General features: G+C 37.9%; 1 protein-coding gene across 6 annotated transcripts in view; it reads left to right on the top strand.

Annotated features, from left to right (window-relative positions):
• CCDC91 (coiled-coil domain containing 91) overlaps positions 1-26,648 on the top strand; it is a 141,330-nt gene that overhangs the window by 64,498 nt on the left and 50,184 nt on the right. For all 6 annotated transcript variants that reach the window (XM_052690544.1, XM_052690549.1, XM_052690545.1 and 3 more), the window contains 2 exons: positions 1,465-1,542; positions 14,054-14,161. In XM_052690544.1, coding sequence (XP_052546504.1) covers positions 1,465-1,542; positions 14,054-14,161 — 186 coding nt within the window. The remainder of the gene's footprint in view (positions 1-1,464; positions 1,543-14,053; positions 14,162-26,648) is intronic.

The raw sequence follows: 26,648 nt of genomic DNA, 5'->3' as shown, positions 1-26,648 counted from the left end.
GTGGCCCATGGGCTACGAGTGTCTTGGGCATGTCTGGGCAAGCGCACACATGGTCCTGGATTCACTTGTGGGTTATGTGTAAGGATGGTGAAATCTGATATGTACCTTAAAGGAATTTGATGTTTGTTGAGAAGAGCCAGCAACCAGTAGTAGTACAGTAAGAATCAACTAAATCGAAGAAAAATGGATTCTAACCCTTTTCTCAAAACCATAACTGGCTTCAGCATGCAATAATTCAGCACCATGCATCATCTGTCGTGCCCTGAAGGACTGTTACGATAGATGGAGCCCAAAGTCAGGGACTAAATGAACAACTCAGAGGGCTTGCCCATAGATTACTGGAATGATTCCCATGTGATTAATCAGGATGTATGGGAAAGTGTTGGACCTGAGCATGATGTGAATTTTACAGAATAAGGGTGGATGTTGTTGTGGTTTCTGATGAGAATGTATTAATAGCACATCAGTATGCTATTGTTTCTGAGTGATTGGAGTGTGCGGAAGACTTGACCAGACCACTCAGTGGAACAGCAGCTGCCATTATGGCATGGCACCAGGCAACAAGGCTGCTAGCTTGAGTTAGGCAAGAGATTATTCCATTCCATGTGACGTTATGCAGAAAGGCTATCAAACTGTAAGGAATTGTTTGGGGGTGGGCTGCTGCTTAGGGTTTGGCTGGACATTGGTCAGTGGGCTGTGAGACGTTGCATTGCAAGCTGGCTGTTGGTTGGTGGGCATTTGTTTTGTTAGCTGGGCATCAATTGGCAGGTGAGTAATTACGTTGTGGATAAGTGTGTGTGTACTGGCGGATTTTAAAAACAGATAACTGAAACTGATGAGGGAGGAGGGGTAAGTTTTTCATGTTTCTTACCAACTTATTATTTGAAAAGATGATGCTGCTCATTGGTAAGTGTGAAATGCTGATGAGTGTCTAATGAAGTATTCACATTTCAGACACTGTAAACCACATGCAAGTGTTTTTGCCTTTTTGAAGGCAAAAGAAAAATTAATGTTTCTGTACATTAGAAAAAGAATTATATCAGGTATTGCTGTTCTGAGGAAGCCAAATCTAATAATAAAAGTGTTAAAATGGGTTAATAAAATAGTCAGTAAATAAAATTCCCACAACGTTGTAAAGTTATAGTTGTGGTTTTTTTCACTAACAGTCATTCAGAAGTCTAGCCATCCACAAGTGCATCAAGAAACCAGAAAAATCAGAGAAACAAAACAACAGAAAAAAACCATAAAGAACTATTCAGAATTTTACTAGAGTAAATTTAATAAATAAACTAAGTTTAACTTTTGGAAAAGCTTGCATTTTGAGTACATATATAATAAAAAATCCAAGAGATGTATGCTTTTTCATGAAAGATAGAAAAAATGAGGAAAATAGTTGTCATTTCCTCTCTTAATTAATATTATGTGCTTATATTGTATATAATCTTTCCTCTTTTTTTTGTATAGGAAAAGCATAAGCAGGAGTTAGAAGATATGAGAAAAGCTGGACATGAAGCCTTGAGTATTATTGTTGAAGAGTTCAAGGTAAATGAGTTAAGATGGCACATTTTCCATTGTCATATTATATAATAAATACGCATTACAGATGGTCTTGTTTATTACTTACTTTTGGTTGCTCAGCCTCTTTTTGTTGGTTGCTTCCAGTTTAGACTGGAAGTTTGGCCTGAAATTGTACATAGCGTGTTTTCTCTCCCTGCATTTCAGTTAAAGGGGAAACTTCAGATAAAATACGTTAGCCATTTTCATTAGTGAAAATTAAATCTGGAATGAAAGAAAAATGCTTAGTCAATTGTGTTAAACTTTGATTTTGATTTTTAGCGTGCATCTACGTTTTGGACCTCCTTGGCTATGACAAACTTCAAACTATCACCTCACAGGGCAATTGAGCAGGTTTTTTAAGTATTTTATTTATTTATGTTCACAGCACTAAGAGGAGGAGTTCGGGATAAAATAAGGTTCAATCTGTAACTCTTTTCATGTTGTTCCTATTTGCAGTGAGCCAGTAAGATACAGGAACACAACATTATTGTACAGGATCAATCTGTATCTTTTGTACTGCTATGAAAACATACTAATAAGAAATGCACAAAACTAAGGATTCTAATTAGACTTAATTGAGGTAAACAAGGTGTGACTGGAAAAAACTGATTGTAGGAAAAGGAAAATAGAGTTGTTGCTGGAAATGAGAAGGGAAATATGAGACAGCTGTCAGTAGGGAGCACCAATCTAGTAATGTCATTACTGAGATTTGGTTTGGAACTGGCAAAGCAAAAAAGGACGGGACTGAGACTATCATTTTATTCAGGTAGTAAACTGAAAGCTTAAGTGTAGATCCTGCTGGTCAAGAAACCTGCAGTGTTGCTGGGGAGGTTAGGCTGACTTGTTTGTTTTAAGGAAATATCAATCTCTTACTTTATAAAGTATTTATCTCTCTGGAAGTGTCAGGACCTGCAGCTTCAGGAGAGCCATCTGTACCAGCTTTCAAGTCTACTGCAAAATCTGAAACTAAATGCTATGCAAAAACTTTTTTTTGTTTAATTAGATTTTGTGGGCCTTGTAGTTTCTCTTCCTTATGTGTAGGTTAGGCTTAACAAGTTTCAATCTTGAGAAAGGACCACTGTGTAGGGTACCTGATGATGCTTTTAGGAATAACTGCTTGAAAGAGGTCTGGTGCTCTATGCTTTTCTGAAGCCTAATACATAGACATGTTTGCAACAACTTATAAAAAGTTTTCCTTTTAACATATTTGCTGTTAATTGATAGCAGTGTTCTAGTCAACACTGAAGCTGAACTATTTGAAAAAATGTGTCTGTTTTCTTTGATACAATTTATACTAATTTCATCAAAAGGGAACTTATTCTGAAAAAAGCTTCTGAAGTTTCCATTCCTAAGAGAAGCTAAGCATGTACAGTGATGTTGTACCACTTCCCCAGACATTTTTCATTTCACTTTAAGAGAAATGTTGCATTTCTTTTCCCTCTTACACTTCTGGGGTTTGCCTCACAATGGAATGACAAAATTGCAGGATGGCTGAGGTCAGCCATCTGAGAACTCTCTGTCCTGCTCCAACTCCTGCTTAAGCAGGGCCAACCAAAGCAGGGTGCCCAGGCATGTGTCCCAGCAACTTTTGAAGAGAGACTCTGTGGACAACCTGTGCCAGTGCTTCATCACCCACACAACACAGAAGTGCTTCCTGATGTTCAGAGGGAACCTTCTGTGCTCAAGTTTGTGCTCATTGCCTCTTGTCCTTGCACTGGGCACCACTGAAAAGAGCCTGGCTCTGTCTTTTTTGCACTCTCCCTTCAGGTATTTATAGACATCACTCAGAGCCTCAAGTCTTCTCCAGGCCGAATAGGCCCATCTCTGTCAGCCTTTTTTTATGGGAGGGAAGAATGAGCATGTTCTTCGGGCTGACTGCTTTGGATGGGTCAATGAACACGTGCCATATTCTCAGCATTTTTCATTTCTGTTTTGACTAGCTGTGTATAAAATCTGTTTCCATGTGGCCTTACAGTTTGAAAAAAAGAAATTGGTGATCTATTGGTATTTGCTACATTTATGTTTCTTCCTCTTTATTTCTGAAAATGTAAGCAAGTTGCGAAATGCATCTATTCTATTGTAGTGAATGAATAGATACCATTTTCCACCCTTTCAATGCCTCTGTGTGAGCTAAAGAAGAGTTTTGCATGGATGACAGGAAGAATTATTTAAGGAATATCTCTTCATGTTTAGCTGGGTAAAATGATACACAGACGTATAATTTTTTGAGAATTATTTTACAAGTCCAAAGCAACTGTGAAACTCTAATATACCATCTTGAAAAAAGGATTTAAATTTTTCAGTTTCTATGATTTGGCACAAAAGATTAGGTGTTTAATTCAATACAGTGATTCTTAGCAATGTTTAGCATGCTATTTCTCACAGACTGTTAGTCTTCAAGTTATATAAATATATTCTAATCATCATAGAATGGCCTGGGTTGAAAAGGACTGAAAGATCATCTAGTTTTAAGCCCCCTGGCATGGGCAGGGTCGCCAACCACTTGACCAAGCTCTCCAGAGCCTCATCCAGCCTGGGCTTGAATGCCTCCAGGGTTGGGGCTTTCACAACCTCCTCGGGCAACTTGTTCCAGTGCTTCACAACCCTCTGAGTGAAAAACTTCCTCCTAGTATCTAACCTAAATCTCTTCTGTCTCAGTTTAAAACCATTCCCCTTTGTTCTATCACTGTTCACTCTTATAACTGCCTTCACTTCATGTAGTGGAAGGCCACAATGAGCTCTTCCCTGAGCCTTCTCTTTTCCAAGCTAAACAAGCCCTATTTCCTCAACTTTTCCTCATAGGAAAAGTGCTTCAGCCCTGTAATCATCTTTGTGGCCCTCCTCTGGACTTGTTCCAAGAGCTCTGTGTCTCTCTTGTACTGGGGGCCCCAGGCCTAGATGCAGTACTCCAGATGGGGCCTCACAAGAGCCAAGTTGAGGGGGACAATCACTTCCCTCTCTCTGCTGGCCACCTCTTTTTTTAATGCAACCGAGAACACAGTTGGCCTTCGGGGCTGCAAGAGCACACTGCTGGCTTATGTCCAGCTTCTTGTCCACCAGGACTCCCTGGACCTTCTCTGCATGGCTGCTCTCAAGGAGTTCTTCCCTCAGTTTGTATAAACTTCTGGGATTGCCCCAGCCCAAGTGTAACACCTTGCTCTTGGCCTTGTGGAACCTCATTATGTTCACATTGGCCTACTTCTCCAGCCTGTCTAGGTCCCTCTGGATGGTTTCCCTTCCCTCCAGTATATCGACTGCACTGCTCAGCTTGGTGTCATCCGCAGACTTGCTGAGGGTGCACTCGATTCCATCATGTCGTTATAAAAATGTTGAAGAGCACTGGTCCCAAAACAGAGCCTTGGAGGACACTGCTTGTGACTGGCCTCCACCCTTACACAGAACCACTGATCACAACCCTTTGGATGCGACCAGCCAACCAATTCTTAATCCACTGAGCAGTCCATCCTTAAATCCATGCCTCTCCAATTTAGAGAGAAGGATGTGGTGAGGGACCATGTCAAAGGCTTTGCAGAAGTCCAGGTAGATGACATCCGTCGTCCTTCCCCTATCCACTGATGCCACCACTCCATCATAGATGGCCATCAGATTGGTCAGGCAAACATTCCCTTGGTGAAGCCATGCTGGCTGACTTGAATCATCTCTTTGTCTCGTATGTGCCTCAACATAGCTTCTAGGAGGATCTGTTCTATGATCTTCTCAGGCACAGAGGTGACACTCACCAGCCTATAGTTCCTGGGTCATCCTTTCTCCCTTTCTAAAAATGGGAGCAATGTTTCCCTTTCTTCAGTCACTGAGGACTTCACCGGACAGCCTTAAATTTTTCAAATATGGTGGATAGCAACTCAGCAGCCACATCAGCTATCTCGCTCAGAGCCCTAGGATGGATATCATTCAGACCCATGGACTTGCATACATTCAGATTCCTGAAGAGGTCTCGGACTTGTTCCACTGTTATAGTGGGATGGAATCTGCTCCTCTCACCCACATCTAGAGCTTCAGGGTCCTGGTGGATATGGGGAGGAGCCTGACCACTAGTGAAAACTGAAGCAAAGCACTTTTTGAGCACCTCAGCTTTTTCCATGTCTGAGAAAGCCAGCTCTCCGTCCTCATTTATCAGAGAGGGAACACTCTCCTTGATATGTCTCCTCCTGCTTATGTACCTGTAGAACCCCTTCTTGTTATTTTTCATGTCCCTTGCCAAGTTCAGCTTTATCTGTGCCTTGGCTTTCCTGATCTTATTTCTACACATGTGGATGATGTCCCTATATTCTTCCCAGGCTATGCAACCACTGTACATATCTCTGTTTTCCCTCACCTGAAGCTGCAGGTCCTTGCTTAGCCGCCGCCTCTGCTCAATTTCTTCTGCTTTGGGATGGAGAGCTCTTGTGATCTCTGGTGTGTCCTTAAAGAGATGCCAGCTCTGTTCTGTTCCTTTGCCCTCAAAGACACTTTCCTAGGAAATTCCATCCAGCAGTTCCTTGACCAGCCAGAAGTTTGCTCTCCTGAAGCACAGGGTTCTGATGCTACTTTTTGCCAGGCCTGCATTCCTCCAGATCGCCAACTCCTCCTGGGCATGATCACTGCAGCCCAGGCTGCCTCCAGTCTTAACTTCTCTGATGCTTTCCTCCACATTAGTGGGCACCAATGTGTATGCACCACTAAGGCTTCACCTTAGGTCTTTCCGTCTAATACCTGGGCCAGGAAGTAATCCTCACCAGACTCCAGGAATCTGGATTGTCTGCCACCCACTGTGCTGCTATCCCAGCAGATATCCAGTGGTTGATATCCCCCAGCAGGACAAGAGCCCACAAGTTTGACATCTCCCGCAGTTGAAGCGAAAAAGCTTCGTCAACAGGCTCTGCCTGATCAGGTGGCTTGTAGCAGACCCCAACCACTGGATGCCCTTTATTGGACCAGTCCCTCATTTTCACCCATAAACTCTCAACCTGTTCATGGCTCAGACACAGCTCTTTACAATCTATCCACTTCCTAAGATAAAGGGCTTTCTGGCATTAAAAGGACTCCTCTGCTGCTTCCTGGAGAGACACGAGAAGGTTTTAGATGGGGAGGGGGGAGGTCAGCAACATTGCCTCCCTCTTCTGAGGAGTTCCCACAGGATCCTACAGGACAGTTCAGAAGCTTTTCCCCATTATCTCCTACAGTGACAACATTCCCAAGCCCTTTTCTCTCCCGTTGACCACTTCCCCTGTCAAATCTGATTGAAATTTCTGAACTACACACTGCACCATACCTAGTTTAAAGCTCTGTCAGTGATCCCTGCTAGCTCCTCGGCTAGGATCCCCTTGGAGAAAGGTGAGACCTGCCCGCAGCTGTCAGGCCAGGTGCCAAATAAACTGCCTCATGGTCAAAGAACCCAACCTTTCAGCCTTATTCAAACTTATTCAAAGCCTGGATTTTCCTAGACCGCTCCGTATCCCTTAGTACCCCAGAAAGGAGAGAGGAAAATACCACTTGCACACCCACTCCTTCAACCATTCGCCCTAAACTCCTGTAATCTTAAGATGAGATTTCATAGTCATAACATTTGTATTAAAAAACACGGAAAAATAATTAAAAATGAACTTAGTTTTCTGAGTAAGGCTGTTTCCCCTTTCTGCATTTGCTTCATTTGATTTAATTTCTGTGTTTCATGTTTCAACGTGACTAATTAAATATTACATTTTATTTAGCCTATCATTTGAGTTTGTTTCACATTTTTAAATAGTACTACATCTGAGAAATCTTTTTTTTTTTTTTTTTGCAGAGATTAGATTTACTTTAATACTGTTTTTCAGAAGGCGTGAAGGAGGATAATAAACTTTTTTTTTCTTTTTTTTTTTTTTTTTTTTTTTTCCCCTGCTAGCTTTTTTTCCATTTTTTTCCCCTCATAGCAAAAGAAAGAGATTGGAAGAGAGAGATCTGGCAGAGATTATTTCTGGTTGGGTTGAATTTGGGGATAACAGGTATTTTGACTAGGTAAACCAAGAAGGATTTTCGTAAACTTTAGCTTCTGTCTGTACAATAAATCCCAATTTGGGTAAGCAGTTATGATTTCTACTGTTGCTGTAATTAAGGCAGTATGCACTGGTGTTGGGTAAATAGATTTATATTAAACATGTGTGTATATTAAAAATGTAAGTCTAATTATTGCACTTTTGTCTTAGTTTGAATAAAAAATTGAGGTCCTGTTTTAGAAAGCAATCCATACTCTATATCTAAAAGAACTTGGAGAAGTACAAGAAAAATTTTTTTGATCATTTGTATGCTACTGGCAGAGCTATACTGTGTCTACTTTATTAGATGTGGCTGTTTATGTTAGTCCTTTGTCTGTTTGTACATTAACTCTGTGATTTTTTTGTTGTTGTTTTGTTTTAAAACATCCCCATCTGTTCATGTACTTATGGCTGGAAACAACTAACAACTATTTGGAAATGTAGAACAGTTTGGTGATGGAGTATGATCTACATCAGTCATGTGAATGATTTCCAAGTGGCAAAGTAGAAAGTAGAAGATAGAACTTCTCCCAGATTAATTCTTAGATCTAAACTGCATTATAGTATGCTTAAAACATATATTTTGCAGACACTGAAACTCCATCCCACTGAAGATAAGAGTACCCAGTGTTCTAGCACATTCTCCTATCTCTGATCTTTCACACTGTAAAGGTGCATTACTGCTAAAGATTCCAGACATACAAGTGTTAGAATAACAAGAACTCTCTTTAAGAACCTTAAACATTTTAGAACTTAAAATATATACATATATATGCGTGTGTGTATGATATAAGAGCAGCAAACTTGCTTTTTAGGAAAAGAAAATGAGAACTGAGGTGGAGTGTAGAATCCTAATTTTCCTTTGTGGTTAAAATCCATTGGTTTTAGTGAAAAAGCATGATATGTATATTAAGCAGCTGCCCACAGTATGGCTCCTATTGTACAAAAACAATGCTGGAACTCAGACCAAGCCATGATCTCAGTGCAGAGATAAGAAGCAGCCTGGAGCAAAGCTCCTTGCAGATACACAACTTCACTGCTAGTAACATGATACAGCATCTAATGGTTTCTTTTGTTTGTTTCTGAAAGGATGAAGATTAGAATATATGTCAAGCCATAATACATCTGATACCTGATAGATATTGGAACGAGACCTAAAGATTTGCTTTCTTTATCCAGCGCTGGTAGTTCCTTATAACTTATTTGCATTATCTTAAATTCCTGTACTGAAACTCAGGATAATAAGCAAAATGAATTATAAAATTACGAAATATTTTATCTTGTTGATGGTGGTTTTTTGATTTTTTTTGTTGTTGTTGTTTGCTTGTTTTTTTAAACTAAAGAAAACCCAGTGGGTATCTTAAAATAGTGCAGTCTGGGAAATTAGTTCTAGATTTAAAAGAGCTAAATACTGATGTGTTGATTTGGCAGCTTTTTCTTCTACTATTAACTTTTTCAGTTGTACTTTCTCTGATCCAGGAGTTGGTTTGCTTTTAAAACCTTTGTGGACAGGTTGAGGAACGAAATAAGCAATGCTGTAACAACTCTGCTGCCAGCTTGTCATATAAATGTTTTCTCCACGTGGCTTTAATTTATACAAAATGCGTATTGTAATTCAGAGCAGTGTGTGCATCAGTACTTAGTATTTCCTCTTTATACTCATGCAGATGAACTGGGATATATATTGAAAATAACAATAATCTCACTTTTCTAGTGAGAATAATGTAGAGAGTTTGGAAGGATAACATTAGCAGTCATGGACTAGTGTTTCAAATATTGAAATGTTGCTCATCTTTCGGTGACTTTCTTATCCAGAACATCTGACTGATTTTCTTAACAGAAAAAGAGTATGTTATTTTTGTTAGGCTTTTTTTTTTTTTTCTTTATCATTTGATGAGGCCATGTATTTTTATCTCATATAGCAGCATTATTTGTAAAGGTTCTAGAATTTTCAGCTCACAGTCAGTGCCAAACTCTTCTTAGAAGAGACTTTTACATGAAAAAAATGTATTTAACTTACAGATCTTATTATGTCTAACTTGGTGTTTTTTTTTTTTTTCTAACTTGGTGTTGTATTTGATGTTTCTCATCAAATACAAAAACTAAAAACTTAACTAAGTCGTACTTTTAAGTAGTTAAAAAGATTATGCCAAGTTGAAAATAAATTATAGATCAAGCAAACTTATTAAAATAATGTCAACGTAGATGATGTTTCTTTGTTTTCTCTTTCAGAGTTTTTTGTCCATTTCAGTCATGGTAAAAAAAAAGTAATATGGTATTGTGAATAAGGAAATATGAAACAAGTGGGAGATTTGATCTTGTTCTTGTGAAACTAGTGCATGAGTCTGGGTAAATGGAGGTAGTTGCAATTCCTAGTGAGTTTTGAAGGTGTTTATGAGAGATTTTTAGTGAAATGTTTTTTCTTCCTGTATTTCATCCTTGAAAATAGTTGTTCACAAATGTCTGTACTGACAGAAAGCAATGACATGAATAAGGCATGATTGTGAAGTGAGAGGTTTCTTTCTCTGGTAAGATTAATCTTCTTAAAGTCTAGTAGAGAAACCTGGTCAGATTTTTTTGAGTTGAATATCTGATTGTAACTCTATACATTCCATTTGAAAATCCGCAGTATACTTGTAGTATATTTACATTGATTGAAAATGGAGTTGCAAATTTAACGAAAAAATGATATTTTCAGTAGCCTTGAAACTTAGTCTCAAATTCTTTTATGAAAACAAAAAGCAAGGCTGAATATTCTTCACTGTACCCAAGACCAAGTTTAGTCAATGTATCAAAACACATAAAATTATTTGTGTAAGATGGATTAGCACTGCACTTCGCCCTTGCCATATCCTATGTACTACATGTTATGAGGGCTGCTTTGAAAGTAGTGCCTCCTATTTTGCAGTGTCAGCCCACAACATCAGAAGTGGATGCTGGTGACATGGCATTAAGCATTGAACCTTCCTGCCAATATTCCTTTACATTTTGTTGTTGTGCAACAGATGGTAACAGAACAGTCTTACAAAATGGCGTTTTACATGGAAGTGCATATGAAGCAAAAGAGTGGAATTAAATTCTTCCATGTGGAGAAAATGGCACCTGTTGACATTCACTGATGCTTGCTGAGCATTTATGGAGACCAAATAGTGAATATGAACACAGTGAAGTGGTGGGTGGTGCATTTCAGAAGTGGTGACAGTGTGTCACTCCTGCTGTTTCATATTTTTATGACCACAGCATGCAGGCTCTTGTTCATCACTGGTGAAAATTCATAGCTAATGGTGATAACTATTTTGAAAAATAGTATTTTGTAGCTGAGAATATACTCTATTAAATAGTGTTATTGTGCTCTTTGTATCTGTTGTTGTTTCTATGTAAACAATTAGGAGGCATTACTTTCAGAGCAGCCTTTGTGGCCCAAAGGTTGCCAAAAGGTTGAACTCTCATGGACCAGTTGATTAATGATCCTTAAAATCTGAAGTCAACACTTTCTCTAGAAAGTGTCACAAGATGACCATTGCTACGCAGGATCAAGGAAGTTCATTACGCAGTATGTAGAAGTAGAAATGAATCACCAAGAGCACCTGTATGGAAAGCCTACCCTTTGACTTCATGCTACAGATATAATAGGCTACTGTGATCATTCCATGAGCTGTTGAAAGACTACTTCAAGAACAGCAGCTTGATGCTAGGTCAGGAGCTGCTAATTTATGGAACATCAGCTCTCCAGAATAACAGTGTAATAAATTCAGGAAGAAAGTAGTGTTTCAGCAGTGGTGAAGAGTTGCCCAGTTGTTAGCAGTTAGCAGTTGTTCAAGTGTTTAGTGGTATTGTACTGACAGAAGTGTGTAGCTATTAGAGTTAGGCACCTATTATCATCAGATAGCCAAATGTATTATTTAACATAAACTAATCAATTAATTAGTTTTGTTCATTAGTAAATTAAGTATTTTGTTATCAGAAAGGTTGCATATAATATATTTAGATGTAAATAATCTCAGCTATATTTACCCCATCAGACAGACACTAAGTGGTTTTTTTTGTTTGTTTTCTTTTGTTTTATCTGCTGGTTTGTTTGTTTGCTTGTTTATATGCTTTTTTTTTTAAATTTATTTAACATTGGGTCTTGACGTCTTTATGCTCTTCTCTATGTTTTATTGGAAGGAGCCAGGCAAATGTAGGGTGTCAGCAAGGAATATAGTACTTTTCTAGACAACACGTGCCTGTTAAATTTCAATTAAAGGAAATTATGCTAAATCTGTCCTTTATTTTGTTTTTAATATTGATTTCTTTCTGATAATTTATTAAATACAGAACATGCATTTTGTATGACTTGCCTCATTTTCTTTTAAATGACTTGAAAAGATTTGGGCCAAAATGAACATTCTGTTCTGTATTTTAAGACCTATTGGCTGGAGTGCTCTATTTCTCCATAGAAAAAAGATTTTCTCTGAACAGTTATGGCACAACATGAAAGCTATCTCTGAAATGCCATGTCATGCAGGATCATGGCATTTCAGTGTCTGTGCCTTCTCACTCGAACAACTAGTCAAAGACATGCAACTTTTAGTTGCAGTTTAAACTCTATTCGTAATGTACATGAGAGAAAAGGGAAGCTTTAATTCCTAAATGTGGAATTTTATGTACAGAAAATAATAGTAAGAAAAATTTAGAAAATCTTAATGATCTCTTTATGCCATTTAATTTTTTCCTCTGAAAAAAACTGTACATTCTGGGTATGGCTTAATTATTATCAGTCAAGTTTACACAGTAAAGTCCATAAGGTGACTCAACCTTTAGCATGAATAAGAATAAACTGAGAAATGGCATTGCATTTTAATGGCCATTCTGTTACTGTTTTCCATGTGAACAGAATTTTATTCCTTTTTCTTCTTTCAAGTCATTTATATAAAATAATTATCGTCACAGCAGTGTAGGGGAAAAAAAATAACTCAAAAATCTACAAGCAAAGTACAAACTTCATTTTTCCAGTAATATGTGACAATTCCAGTTTATACACAGTAGGATTTAGCATATAAAGTTTCCTATACTGAGCTATGTTTTTGTGATGCCTGAATTTATGCCAATACAAGAACTGAATGTAGTTGGAAAGAAATTTGCTTTCATGAACGTAAACTTATGACTAGCTAAGTCCTCTGCAAATATCCTCTAATGTTGCTTTACACTTTAATCAAAATGTGTGTCAAGCATAATCAACCATTTGTTGCCTTTTAGATCTTTCTGAACTTTTGCTGAAAGGTACTGTGGTCTTACTGATATCCTGAAGAACATGATTTTGGCATTAAAGGCGAATCAGTAGAAATATAGATTAAAAAAATTGTCAGGGTTTTTGAGAATAAAATGTTTTTATTGGTTTGGAGTTTCTTGCAAAAACTTTTCAAAATATCTTTCAAGTGTGTTTTGTATTCCATGAAGTAAATATATCTCTAAAGTAAAAATCATTTGAAAGATATACATTTTTTTCCTTTTTGTTTGTCTGCATTTGGGCCAAAGATCTGTTTTCTGTAGCACCTATGTCTTCTTTAACTTATGCATTAATTTCTCTGTATTGACTGTCAGTTAAAAATAGCTTCCTTTAATGTGTATAAGTACCCCAATGAATATTCAGAAAGTCATACTAATATTTTATAATATTAGAGGAAAAAAACTTGGGTAGCATATGAGTATATCCTGAGTAAAAATAAGGAAGTAAGAGTGTGGTTCTTTCAAATGATGATTTGCTTTTCCATATATGCAAAATGTTTTTAATTTTGCATTCTGTTGCTGGAAATTCTGTAGAGTTCAGTCAAGTGCACGTGAATGTACATGCACACAGGTGCACACACACAGATTTCCTGATGTTATTATTTTTTTGTTAATGTCTCTGTACTTTGACTGACTTCCACTGCTACACATTTGAGTGTGTGTTTCCTGGGGGGTGTTCTTTTATGTTTAAAATTACACAAAATTTCCATCTGCTTTTATTTGATTTGTGGTTGCAAAGATCATGCTTGGCCCATGGAATCTTACACTGTGCCGAGAGGATGTGGAGTTCTGTCAGCCAGTGAAATATGTCTGGCTTTTTTTTTTTTACTTTTCTTCAGCAGGTTTCATGTGCTTCTCTTCTTGTGTGGTCTCACTATTCTGAATATATTTAACAGAAATACTTGCCCTCTCTATCTTCTGTGTGCTGCCCTCTTTTAAGCAGCCTATGTATAAGAAATCTGAGATCCAAAAAAATTTCAGTCCTGACTGAAAATAAGGTAGTGTTACATAGAAAAGTACTTCAATAGTTGCACATTCCAAAATTAATAACAGCATTCTGCGTTCTGGTTATACAGAAGTACTAGTTGACGTGCAGTTAATAATATACATCCCTCTTTATATATATATATGTGTGTATATTTATATGTACATATGTAGTGTATATACATGTGTAGTGTATATATATATAATTTTTTTATATTTCTTTTTTGCAGTCATTGCTACAGTGTACTGTTCAACAGCAAGAAGCAGCTACTGAAAAACAGTATATACTAGCAATTGAAAAACATTCTTACAAATGTCAAGAGCTTCTTGATGCTCAGGTACGTATATGCATTTACAAAAACTTTTATGATTGTCTTTCAGTTTCAGCTCTTTTTTTTTTTTTTTTTTTTGAAAGAATTGTGCCTTTTGGAGCAAAGAGGATGACCAGTCTTTCATTTTGCATCCTCAATGTAGGAGTAAACACAGTTACTCAAAAATGCTGAGTGCATGATAACTCTGCATCTGTTGTGTTTGAAAGTATTTTATAACATTTTAATCTCCTTAGAACAGATGCAAGAACAGCAAAAGTATTGTTCCTATAATCTGTTACATCTCAAACCAAAAGGCAGGGACAGAAATGTTCAAGAAGTTCAAATTTATCTGGGGATCTAAGTGAGATAGGTGTTAACTGATGTTGTTTTTTTGTTGTTGTTTGTTTGTTTTCAGTAGAATCCAACAACATAAGAGTTACAGTGTACATAAGACATAATGCCCTGTTCACAGTTCAAATAATGTCTGCATTTAATGCAGCTTACTCTTGGATCTCTGAAGAGATTTTGTTCACAAACTTAAAAGTAACTTCATTCACCTGAGTCAAAGTTTGCCATCGTTATTTGTTATACATGACTGGAATTTTGAAGCCTAATCAAGCAGACAAAAGGGCAGAGAGTGCTCTGTGGTAGAACTACCAGACTTAATAAACAAGAATTTATTCTGACTATAAATTTGTTGAAAGAGTTCTGAAAAATGTTTACTGTATTTTTATTTGTTAACAGATCGGTTCTTAAATGTATATTTCTTTTACCATTTCCTTCTGTTCAAATGATTTTATTCTAACACTTACTGAAGATTACTAAAATTACTAAGATTACTGAAATGATTACTTATGATTATACACCAAGTTGTTTACAATTCTATGTTATGGCATTGTGCATACATATTTATATGTAAAATTATGAGTATCCATATCACTTCAAAGAATTTGAAACACAACTTCTTTTTCTGGTTTCTTTTTCTGGTAAAATATTTTTGTCTTAAAAGCAATATTTGGCTTTCAAATTTTAAGGACGCTTAATTCCCTCTTAAATTTTCTGCTGTTTTATTTCCAGTTCCATAAAGTCAAGGTTGTCTACCTTAGTGTATTGACTCTTATATTTTCTCCTAATTCTTTGCCTTAACATTCCTACCTCTCCTCCTTTAGTAAGGAAGAATGACTCTTGTTTGTTTTAAACCTGTCATTGTTTCAGTTTCTTTCAGTTTCAGATTTAAAGCTGTCTTCTATCAGAATGCCTGTAATGGAGATGCATGTTGTATGTCTGTAGAAGTACTGATAACTGCTTCTGATACTTGCATACTATTGTATGTTTCAGTCTAGAGGAAAATATGAAAGGTCTAGTTGTATCTCAGTTTCCTCCTAGACAAATTCATCTTAAATTCTGACATGCAAGATTTTTCAACATACTGACTAGCTGGAGCTACCGTTATCATCACCTTCTCCAGGAGGAGCCATCAGCTCCTCGACAAAAAACATCCTTGGTTCTGAATCTTCTTTCAGCAGTCTTTTTCTCTGCATTCCTCTTCCAGTTCTGTATCCATAGGACTTCAATTTTAAGACCTTGCTAAAATTGTAAGAAATTCTTCAGGGTAAAATACTCCTGCTATTTTCTGTTGTGGTCCTTCTTATGGGTGCCTTCTCCACATGTTCTAAAGTCAGAAAGTTCTTGTCTGTTTTCTAGTTTAGTTTCATCTGCTTGAAGTTTCTACATGTGTGTTACATAGTATTCTTTCTTCTCTCAGTCTGGAAAAGCCTCGGATTTTGGATATTAACATTTTCAAAACCTCCTGGGATAGTTTGCACTGTTGCTAAAAAATCTGCTTGAGTTAGTTTAATCAGTGCACTTTCCAACTGTACTAAACTGTCTTTCATTGAAGAGTCCATTTATATAGATATTATGACTACCCATTGCTCTTGAAACAACTACTGGAGATATGAGTTGTCAGCATCACTTACTATCCAATTACTGTCAACAGATGCTGGGTAGTTACGCATCTACCCTTTTTCTTAGTTCATTAATGTCAGTCACTTGTCTATAATGTCCTTTATCACACGTTCCTTAGGTGTGGAGGTTAATGGTCCTCACTTTAAATCCCATGCTAGAATGTGTTGAAAGAAGCAGTTCCCTCAAATTCACTGATGAACACTGTGATGGGTGCTTCCTGAGGCACAGTCTCAAGTGTTGCTGTTTATTTTCCAAGGGAGTGTGCTCTCAGATCTACATATCAAGCAGCAAAGCAAGTATTTCCATGGCATTTTAAGATTTGTGATGGCATTGGTCAGCAAACAGGACAGTAAGAAATTATTTTTGCCAAAAAGCAATCTGATTAGATAATAAACATTTAGGAAAGCAGTGCATGTCAGTTGTATACATATAGTGTTTGAAGATTACAGAGGAAATGTCATTGGCAAGCGTCAACTTTAAGTGGGAAAATCACAAATTTCGTGTTTTTCTGAAGCATGCATTTGATGTTGCCTCCTGAAAATGAATGCCAGTTCTGATCTTTTGTTTGCACTGGTGTTTTACAAAAATGAAAATCTTTATTAGTCTTTCAACTTTATTTGAATCTGCCCACTATCTCAAGCTAATTAAAAGGTAATTTTTTTCAGTCTCTTTCATTGTTAATTTAGCTGAGATACTGTCAGTCTCAACAAAAAATCTTATTTGGATATTGCACTTGCTAATCCAAGTTTTCAGATCTTCCTTGGATTTGTGAAGTTTCAGATGAAAGCAGCTATTTAGTGTGATTTTTTTTCTCTCCAACTTTTGCTTAAGTAACAGAATCTCCACTTCTTACTATGAATTAGTCATCTATTCTTGCCAATACTGTGTGATTTTTGCTATCCTCCATTAGTGAACATTTTGATTTTATAAAGGTTTTATTTTAGGAATCCATTTTGACTTATTTTTCCTGGTGCAATGGAGCAATTGTGAATAACTCGTACAGTGTACAAAATGAATTGAATCACAAAACCAGAAGAGCTAGTTAACACTTTTCATTCATGTTTTTACTACGGTCTCTTATCTCTGTATTCTTAGGGCAGTTTGGGGACTATTTTAATAGTCTTTATTACCACCTATGCACACTTTCTGAGAAAACCGTTTTTAATGTTAGACAACTGAATACTTCTTATTCTATTTATAAGCAATAATACACAGTTGCAGCGAAAAATTTGAAGCTTGATACTGTTGTTTTGCATTAATAATAGCCTCCAGTGTGCATCAAGTTATTCAGATTATTCTGCACACTGCTGAATTGAGTATTAAGCTTAGTTGTTTTATTACCACTACTGTAGTTTTCCTTTGTATTGTATTGTTTTAACTTCTCTTTTTAGTAATGTTTTGCTGGTTTCTGAGATTCCTTTTAGAAACATTTTGCTGCTTTGTTAGCCACTTGGCCGACATACTGGCAAAAAAAGATACAGTTAAACCATGGAATAATAGGTTATAATTTGAGGAAGTGGAAATATGTAACAGATGTTGGAATTTTTAGACAGATTTTCCACCTTGCACTGCCAAATGCTCAGATGCCACTGATAGTAAGGTCAATGTAAGAAGCTAGTTATGATTACCAGATCTTGACATTTGATTTGCACTTAGTTCAGCAGAAGTGAAGAAAAGTATAAAAGAATATGCAGGTAAATGTAGCTAGCCATTTTACAGGAGCAGAAAACTATTATTTTTTTTTTATAAGACTGCCTTTTTCCTCAGGATAATGTTTTGAATTGGTAGCAATGGACATGTTTTGCTAACTTTACAAAGTCCTTCTGTTATAGCTCTGTATTTTTGTCATCTCTCTCTCAAATGGAGATAAAGGGATTTTTCCTACAACGTGAGTTATTTCTTCTTACTGTTGGATCCCTTCATGAGACTGAAATAAAAGTAGTGGGCTAAGGTTTCTCGTTAAAATAGATGAACAAATTTTTGAGTCACTGAATTCTTAAAAAGCCCAGTCCATTAGATTCTGATTTCTTCAGTGCTTGCTAACTTTTTCTGTAGATGACTTTTCCCAGGTTTAGAGGGCCAGGGGTTGTTCCATGTCCTATGTAATGAAGGCAAAAAAGTTTTCTTTATATTGGAGATGAGAGATTAAGTCTTATTATCACTGTGGGTTTTTTTGTAACTCCTCACTAGAATGCAGTTTCATGAGATGAAAAATTTTGTTAGAATTTTTTCATGAGAAAAACTGGTCATTCACTTGTAGTATAGCTTAGAAATACAGAAAATTATGCCTTAATATACTTAATATATTTTTCGGAATGATGTTATGAAAGGAAGATTCCAAGCATCATTTCATTACTGTGAGAATTTTTTTTCCACAAATTAGAAAAATATGTAAAGATGCAGGTTTAGTTGACACGTTAGAAGGAAAGGGCACCATCCTGAGAAACCACAACAAACTCAAAAGGTGGGCCTGTATGAACCTAATGAGGTTCAGCATAACAAAGTGCAAGGTGCTGCACTTGGGTCAGGGTAATCCCAAATACGTACAGACTGAGAGAAGAAATCCTTGAGAGGAGCTCTGCAGAGAAGGACTTGCGAGTCTTGGGGTCACTAAACATGAGCCAGCAGTGTGTGCTTACAGCTCTGAAGGCCAATGGTATCGTGGGCTCCATCAGAAGAGGGGTGGCCAGCAGGGGCAGGGAGGGGATTGTACCTCTCTGCTCTGTCTTCAGGAGGCCCCATCTGGAGTACTGCGTCCAGGTTTTGGGCCCCCAGTACAGGAAAGATGTGAAGCTGTTGGAGAGTCCAGAGGAAGGTCACAAAGATGACCAGGGGACTGAAGCACCTTCCCTACGAAGACAGGCTGAAAAGAGCTGGGCTTGTTCAGCTTGGAGAAGAGAAAGCCGTGAGGAGTACTCACTGCAGCCTTCCAATATTGAAAAGGGGATTATAAAAAGGAGAGGTATCAACTTTTTACCCAGGCAGATAGTGATGGAACAGGGGGGAATGGCTTTAAGCTCAAGGAGGGAAGGTATAGACTGGATGTCAAGGGGAAGTTCTTCCCTGAGTAGTGAGGTGCTGGAACAGGCTGGCCAGAGAGGCTGTGAATGCCCCATCCCTGTAGGTGTTCAAGACTACTTTGGATGGAGCCGTGGGCAACTTGTTCTTTTACCAGATCTGGAGGATGGTGGCTCTGCCTATAGCAGGGGAGTTGGAACTTGATGATCCTTGGGGTTTCTTCCAATCCAAGCCATTCTATGGTTCTATGAATATAATTACATTCTGCAGGGTACAGCAAATAGCACAACTTTGTGCTGTGATGTTGTTTTTCAGTGGTTACCTTCCATAATTGAATTGCTCAGGTGGGATACTCAGGAACAGTAGTAAGGTATTAGAACAGGCTGCCCAGGAAAGTGTTGGAGTTCCCATCCCTGGAGGTTTTCAAAAGAAGTAAACCTGGCAATTAGGTTTAATGAGCATGTTGGTCAGAGGTTGGACTAGATGATCTTAGAGGTCTTTTCCAACCTCAATGATTCTGTGATTCCATTTGGGCAAATCATGATGCACAGATCACCAAGTTCAGTGTAGATAAATTTGTTAGCTGCTATTCATAGTTTATGTAGTAGTAGTCAGTAAAATAACCAATCTGCGGAAGCATAAATTGGATTATACCAGTTATAGTAAAATAATTATAACATTGTTGGATGAAATCTTTTTCTCACATCTTTTTCCACGAAACTGTACAGGACTAAGAAAGGAACTGTTGACATTTTTAAAAAGCATTCCAGTAAAAGCGAGACACCCTATTTTCCATTTTTCTTTAAAGTTGCAATTTAGGATGAATGGGACTATGTAATGGTTATAGCTGTACTAAATTGGATTTAGTTATTAATTATTTTAATAGTAAAACAAGTCAAACAAGTCATGCCTGCTTTGGCAGAGAGTTTGGACTCAATGATCTCTAGAGGTCCCTTCCAACCCCTACAATTCTGTGATTCTGTGATTTCATTCATACAACATATTTATCATAATATATACTGTGTCACCCTTCAATAGATATATATTGAAGGAACATGTCATGACTCTTCAGAAATGAATATAACATATAAAAATAACAAAAATCCTTGACTCTTGCTGCCATGATTAAATCTGTTTACAATGTGTTCTGTGACTCACATTTCAGAAAAAAAAAAAAAGATTTTTTAAATTTCTTTTTTACAGGAATCAAGAAAAACCACAGGACCTCTGTATTTATATTTGAATCTACATCAAACAATTTTCGTTTGGAACCATTGCATAGAAAACTTCTTTCAGGGTGGAAAATGTAACCTATTTTTGAATGCCTTTTGTTTTGAGTTGTTACTTTGCTTTAAGTTGCTGTCCTGACTGCTTTTTGGAGAATGGGGCAGATGTGATAGTACATGTATCTATCCAGTTTGGAATATCACTTTTCAGAAATATAAGTCTTTTCTTTTGTTGGAAAATGCTGTTATATGTTTTATGGGCCTTCATGACCCACTACAGTTTTACTCTTCAGAATTTTTACACATCAGTATTTTGCAGTCTGCACTCAATAACTCTCCAACCAAGGAATAAGAAGATGCAAATGATAACTTTGTAAGAAAGTAGGACAGAAAGGTGACTAAGCTAGTTAGTTCGACAAAGTGGTATGTGAATTTAAAATTTTAGAGCTGGCTCAGTATCTCTCCGTAATATGCCAAATAGCTTACATGCATTATATGTATGTTTAACCTAGCAAACTTAGACTGTTAGAAACAGTGTGTTTCAATATTCTACTAACAGGGACTAATTCACCCACTGTATTCCTACCTTCAGATAACATGTAGCTGTACCTTCATCAATTTCTATTTCTGCAATTTAGTAGGAGAATTAATATGGTATTTTTCTAGAATAATGGATAATTAGATTGAAAATTCAGGCATATTTAGACTTCTTTTTTCCTATTTTCTGATCCGCGAATTGTTGATAAAGAAAAACCTTACCTCAGGTTCCAATTAAAAAGCTTTATAGGCAGTCTTACAGTCTAGACAGGTTAGGTACATTTTCCAAACACAAGATTCCATAAATAAGTATCCATCATAATTTTCTTAGAAAAATTGGAATAGAAATGGTTGCTTTTGTATGGATACTATTTCCAATGAACTCATTAGCCCACTGACAGGAAACTGATGACTGTTACTTGAACAGCTTTATTAATTTTTGTTGTTGTTGTTGGAGAATGGACAGTTAACAAGTACAATTACCATGAGGTCACAAACTTGACAAGCAGATTATACTTAAAAGAAAGTTACTTTTTCAATGCCTGGAAATCCATAGATTGTATAGATAGTTCATATCAGTGCCTTACCTTTCTGTGCTCTTTCTTTATTCCTCTAATTGTAAAATGTCATTACCTGTGGAAAGAAGGAAATGTTAAATGAGAGCAGTGAGTTATGAGACAGGTTTGCTTAGCTATAGGCATTTAAGTCTGTGATCTTTCAAACACTGATGGTCTTTATAGATAACAAGACTTTGCTGTAGTTGAACAAAACTGTACAAGCCCCGTAAACCAATGCAGAACATTCTATTACTTCTAGTTAGTCAAAAAATACAAGAGTGTGTAAAGGCTCTCAACAGAAGAAGATTTAGGTTGGATATCAGGGGAAGTTCTTTACCAAGATAATGGTGAGGTGTTGGAATAGGCTGCCCAGAGAGGTTGTGTATGAAGATACATTTCAGTAAAAAAAAGTAAATAAAAATCTAGTTGTCCAAATAAAAATTTTGAGGCCAAGTAAGCAATTATTCAAAATGTTTCTACAGTACAAGAGAATTTGCTTTTCTGGGTTGCATGGGTAGGTTTTGCAACATTTGTGATGGTATATGAACTGCTGGAAATTGAGATGTGAAGGTACCTGTTTATTAATCCACAAGGATTAATCCACGTGAATAAAATTGTACATATGTACATTTTTACAATGTAAAAATGTAATAGGAAAGGACTGCCAAGCTATTCAAAAAAGTTTATAATCTCAATGAAATTATAATCTTCGTACTCCCTCGACATACAGGGAAGCTTTGTAATGAAAAGAAGCTGTAACGAAATATGCCAGAAGTCATTAGCTTATAGCATTCTAGATGTACTTAGAAATAGATAATTTTAACATCTTGAAAAATCATGAGTGTGTATTTATACACATACAGTTCTTAAAAAATTTCTGTGGATTCCACAAAATACAAAATGCTACACCGTGTAGATTTTCTAATGTATCTTGGAAATACGAGAATCTAAACCAAATTAAAGTGATCATACTTGAAATGACAGTAACAGCAGACTTCATGTTTTTTGTAACCTTACTCAATAGGCAACTTGTTTTGTGCTCATCGGTGAGCAAAAGCAGTGGCTGTCTGGTGTAACTTTTTCCTATTTTGTTGCAGCTGTTTATCTTTGTTGTTGCAGCAATGGAGGTTTTTTGTTTTGTTTTGTTTTGTTTTCTGCAGAACTTTATTAAATATTAGAACATTTGAAATTTTCATATAATAAAAATCAGTCAATACCAATTTCTGTATTTTCAGGATTGCAGTCTACTACAGTACTTCTAAAGAAGTAAAATGCTATGTAAGTGAGGTTGCTGTTGTACATAAGGCTGTAATCATGAATGTCTCTACTCCACTGCTAGGATAAAAGATATAAGTTGTTTCCATGGTCCGTACAGATGTGTTCTGTTTTGTATCAGTGCAAATCTCTGTATTGTTTCAGGACTTGGGATGAGCCTGTATGTTTTGTTGGCAAAATTTTCTTGACATTATTTTATTAAGTAACCTACAGGTCTTCTATTCTATTCTACAAATACAATAATTTTTTTCCAAAAATAGTGTTGCATTTTGGAAATGTATTTCTAACTGTTGTTAGAGGTAATTCTAACTAAACAATAATAAAATTCATGAAAGATCAATGGCAGTTTTTTGGAAATGCTGATGAAAGGATTGTTTGTATTTGTGTAAAAGTGCTGAAGTGTGCAAAATGTTGCGCTTTTTATGTTTACATTTTAAGGTTATAATATATCAACTTCATATCTAACTGATATATTAATCTAATCAAGTATACTGATTTGCTAATAATTGTCAATAAGCAATAATAATCTACCTTCACATTTTTTAGCTTTGGAGAACAACTTAGTTCTTGCAAACAAAACCCCTATATTTCAGATGCTTAGAATCATAGAATCATAGCATCATATGGTTGGAAAGAACCTACAAGATCACCTAGTCCAACAGTCCTCCCATTACCATTGCTACCATAAGCTACTAAACCATATCTCGTAGCTCCTCATCCAGATGCCTCTTGTACACTTCAAGGGACAGCAACTCCACCACCTCCCTGGGCAGGCCGTTCTAGTGCCTGACCACCCTCTCAGAGAGAAAGTTTTTCCTTAATTCTGATCTAACTCTCCTCCGGCACAACTTGTGGCCATTTTCTCGGATCCTATTTGTTGCCTGGGAGAAGAGGCCAAACCCCTCCTCATCCCAACTTCCCTTCAGGAAGTTGTAGAGTGCAATAAAGTCTCCCTTGATCCTCCTCTTCTCCAGACTAAACAATCCCAGCTCCCTCAGCTGCTCTTCGTAAGACTTGTGCTCCAGACCCCTCACCAGTTTCTTTGCCCTTCTCTGGACACGTTCCAGGGCCTCAATGTCTTGTAGTGAGAGGCCCAAAACTGAACAAAATATTCAAGGTGCGGCCTCACCACTGCTGAGTACAGGGGGATGCTGAGTAAGGGTTCCTGCTCCTGGTGACCACACTATTTCTAATGCAGACTTGGTTTATTGAAAAATAGATAAATAGATCATGATTAGAAATTGTAAAAGATTATAAAACCACATGTAGACTACTGGGTTGCTCTAGAATCATAGAATCACCAAGGTTGGAAAAGATCTCCAAGATCATCAAAACCATCCACCTACCACCAATATTTCCACAATAAACTTTTCCTTTAGTACAACATCTAAACATATCTTGAACACCTTCAGATATAGTGATTCAGTCACCACCCTGGGCAGCCCATTCCAGTGCCTGACCACTCTTTCAGAGAATAAATTTTTCCTAATATCTGATGTGAATGTGGCCATTCCCTTATGTCTTGTTGCTAGATACACAGGAGAAGAGGCTGACACCCACCTCCTTACAACCACCTTCCAGGTAGTTGCAGAGAGCTATAAGGTCCTCCCCTGGGCCTTCTCTTTTCCAGAATAAACAATCCCAGTTCCCTCAGTCACTCCTCGTAAATCTTGTGCTCCAGACCCCTCACCAGCTTCGCTGTCCTTCTCTGGACACACTCAAGGGCCTCTTTGTCTTTCTTCTAGGGACGGGCCCCAAGCTGAACACAGTAGTTGAGGTGTGACCTCACCAGATCTGAATATGGGAGGATTATCATCTCTCTGCTCCTGCTGATTTCTGATATATACACTACTTCTGATATAAGCCAGGATAGCATTGGCCTTCTTGGCTGCCTGGACACACTGCTGGCTCATGTTTAGCTGAGCAATGACCAACACCCCCAGGTCCATATCTTACACACAGTCTTCCAGTCTCTCTGCCTCAAGCCTGTAGTATTGCATGGAATTGTTGTGACCAAAGTGTTGGACCTAGCACTTCTTGTTGAAGTTCATACAGCTGGGGCCTCAGCCCATGGACCCAGCTTATCCAGATCCCTCCTACCCTCTTCCTACCCTCATGCAGATCAACATTTCCTCCCAGCTTGTTTTCATCTGCAAACTTACTGAGGATGCACTCAGTCCCCTCATCCAGATCATCAATAAAGACATTAAACAGGACTGGCTCTAATACCAATCCTTGGAAAACACAACTTGTGACCCGTCACTGGCTGCATTTAACTCCATTCACCATCAGTATTTGGGCTTGACCCTCTAACTCATTCTTTACCCAGCAAAGTTTGTACTTATGCAAGCTACTGGCTGCTGTCTTCCCCAACAGAATACTGTGAGAGATGGTGTCAAAGGTTTTGCTCGAGGTATAAGTTGACTATGTCAACCATCCATTACTTCATCCATTAGGTGGGTCACTTGATCACAGAAGATCAGTTGGCTAACCAGGACTTGCCTTTCATGAATACATGCTGGCTGTGCCTGATCTCCTGCTGATCACACATGCTGTGTAATCTCACTCAGGACAATCTGTCACATAGCTTTCCCTGACACCAAGGCTGATATGTCTGTAGTTCTCCAGATCCTCCTTATGACCATATTTGTATATGACAGTCACGCTGGCAAGCCTCCAGTCCTCTGGGACCGCTCTGGTTGACAAGGACTGTTGATAGGTGTTGAAAAGTGGCAATCACCTCTGCCAGCTCTCTCAGAACCCTTGGGTGTATCCTATTTGGTCCCGAACTCGTGACAGTCCAGGTAGAGTAGAAGGTCTCTGACTGTTTCCACCTGAATCATGAGGGGTATATTCTGCTCCCCATCCCAAGCTTCCAGGTCAGGGGGTAGGAGTACTCTGAAGATAGGTGGTCTGACATTTAAAGACGGATTTAAAGAAGGCATTGAGAACTGCAGCCTCTTTCTTATCTTCAGTGGTCCCCACAGCATCCAGCGAAGTCTGGAGATTCTCCTTAGCCCTCCACTTAATGTTAAGAGAAAACATGTTTGTAAAAGAGTTTTTTGTTGTCTTTTACTACAGCAGCCAGCTTGAGTTCAAGTTTGGTTTTTGCCTAATTTTCTCCCTACATATCCTTGCAACTTCCTCAAGTTGCCTTCCACAAGGTAAGAGGTAGAGGTAGACTCTTTTTCTCCTCGAGTCTCAGAAGAAGTTCCCTGTTTTTCCTCACAGTTTTCTTATCTGCTGGCTCATCTTACTCACAGGGGGACAGCCTGCTCCTGCACCTCTAAAACTTCTTTCTTGACAGATGTCCAGCCTTACTAAACCCGTTATCCTTCAGGACTGAATCCCAAAGGACCCTGCCCACCAGTGTCCTGAACAGTTTAAAGTCTGACCTCCAGAAGTCCAAGGTCGTAGTTTTGTTGACCGCTCTCCTGACTTCACAAAGAATCGAGAACTTTACCATTTCATGGTTGCTCTGCCCAAGGCAGCTCTTGACCTCCCCATCTCCCGCCAATCCTTTGTGAAGAGCAGGACTGTGATCTGCTAGAGCAGGGCACCTCCCCTGGGTGGCTCTCTTACCAGCTGCATCAGGAAGTTGCCTTCCAGGCACACTCTAGAAATCTCCTAGACTGCTTCTTCTGTACTGTATTGCATTTCCAGCATATATCAGGAAAGTTGGAAGTTCTCCATGAGAACAAGGGCTAGTGATCTCACTACTTCTGTCAGCTACTCATAGAATGCCTCATCCGTCTCTTCATCCTCATTAGGCAGTCTATAGCAGTCCTCTTCCAGAATGTCAGCCTTGTTGGCTGTCCCTCTGATCCTTACCCATATAGTCTGAACCTTATCATTCCCAGTTCCATGCTCAACAACATCAAAACACTAAGATAGAGAGCTGTGCCACCAGCTTTCCTTCTTTGCCTGCCCTTC

This window comes from Tympanuchus pallidicinctus, unplaced genomic scaffold, assembly GCF_026119805.1.
Source record: "Tympanuchus pallidicinctus isolate F22 unplaced genomic scaffold, pur_lepc_1.0 scaffold27, whole genome shotgun sequence".
NCBI classification, from domain to species: domain Eukaryota; kingdom Metazoa; phylum Chordata; class Aves; order Galliformes; family Phasianidae; genus Tympanuchus; species Tympanuchus pallidicinctus.
Note: the sequence above shows the minus strand (reverse complement) of the source record. Positions and strands in the feature narration are given on the sequence as shown.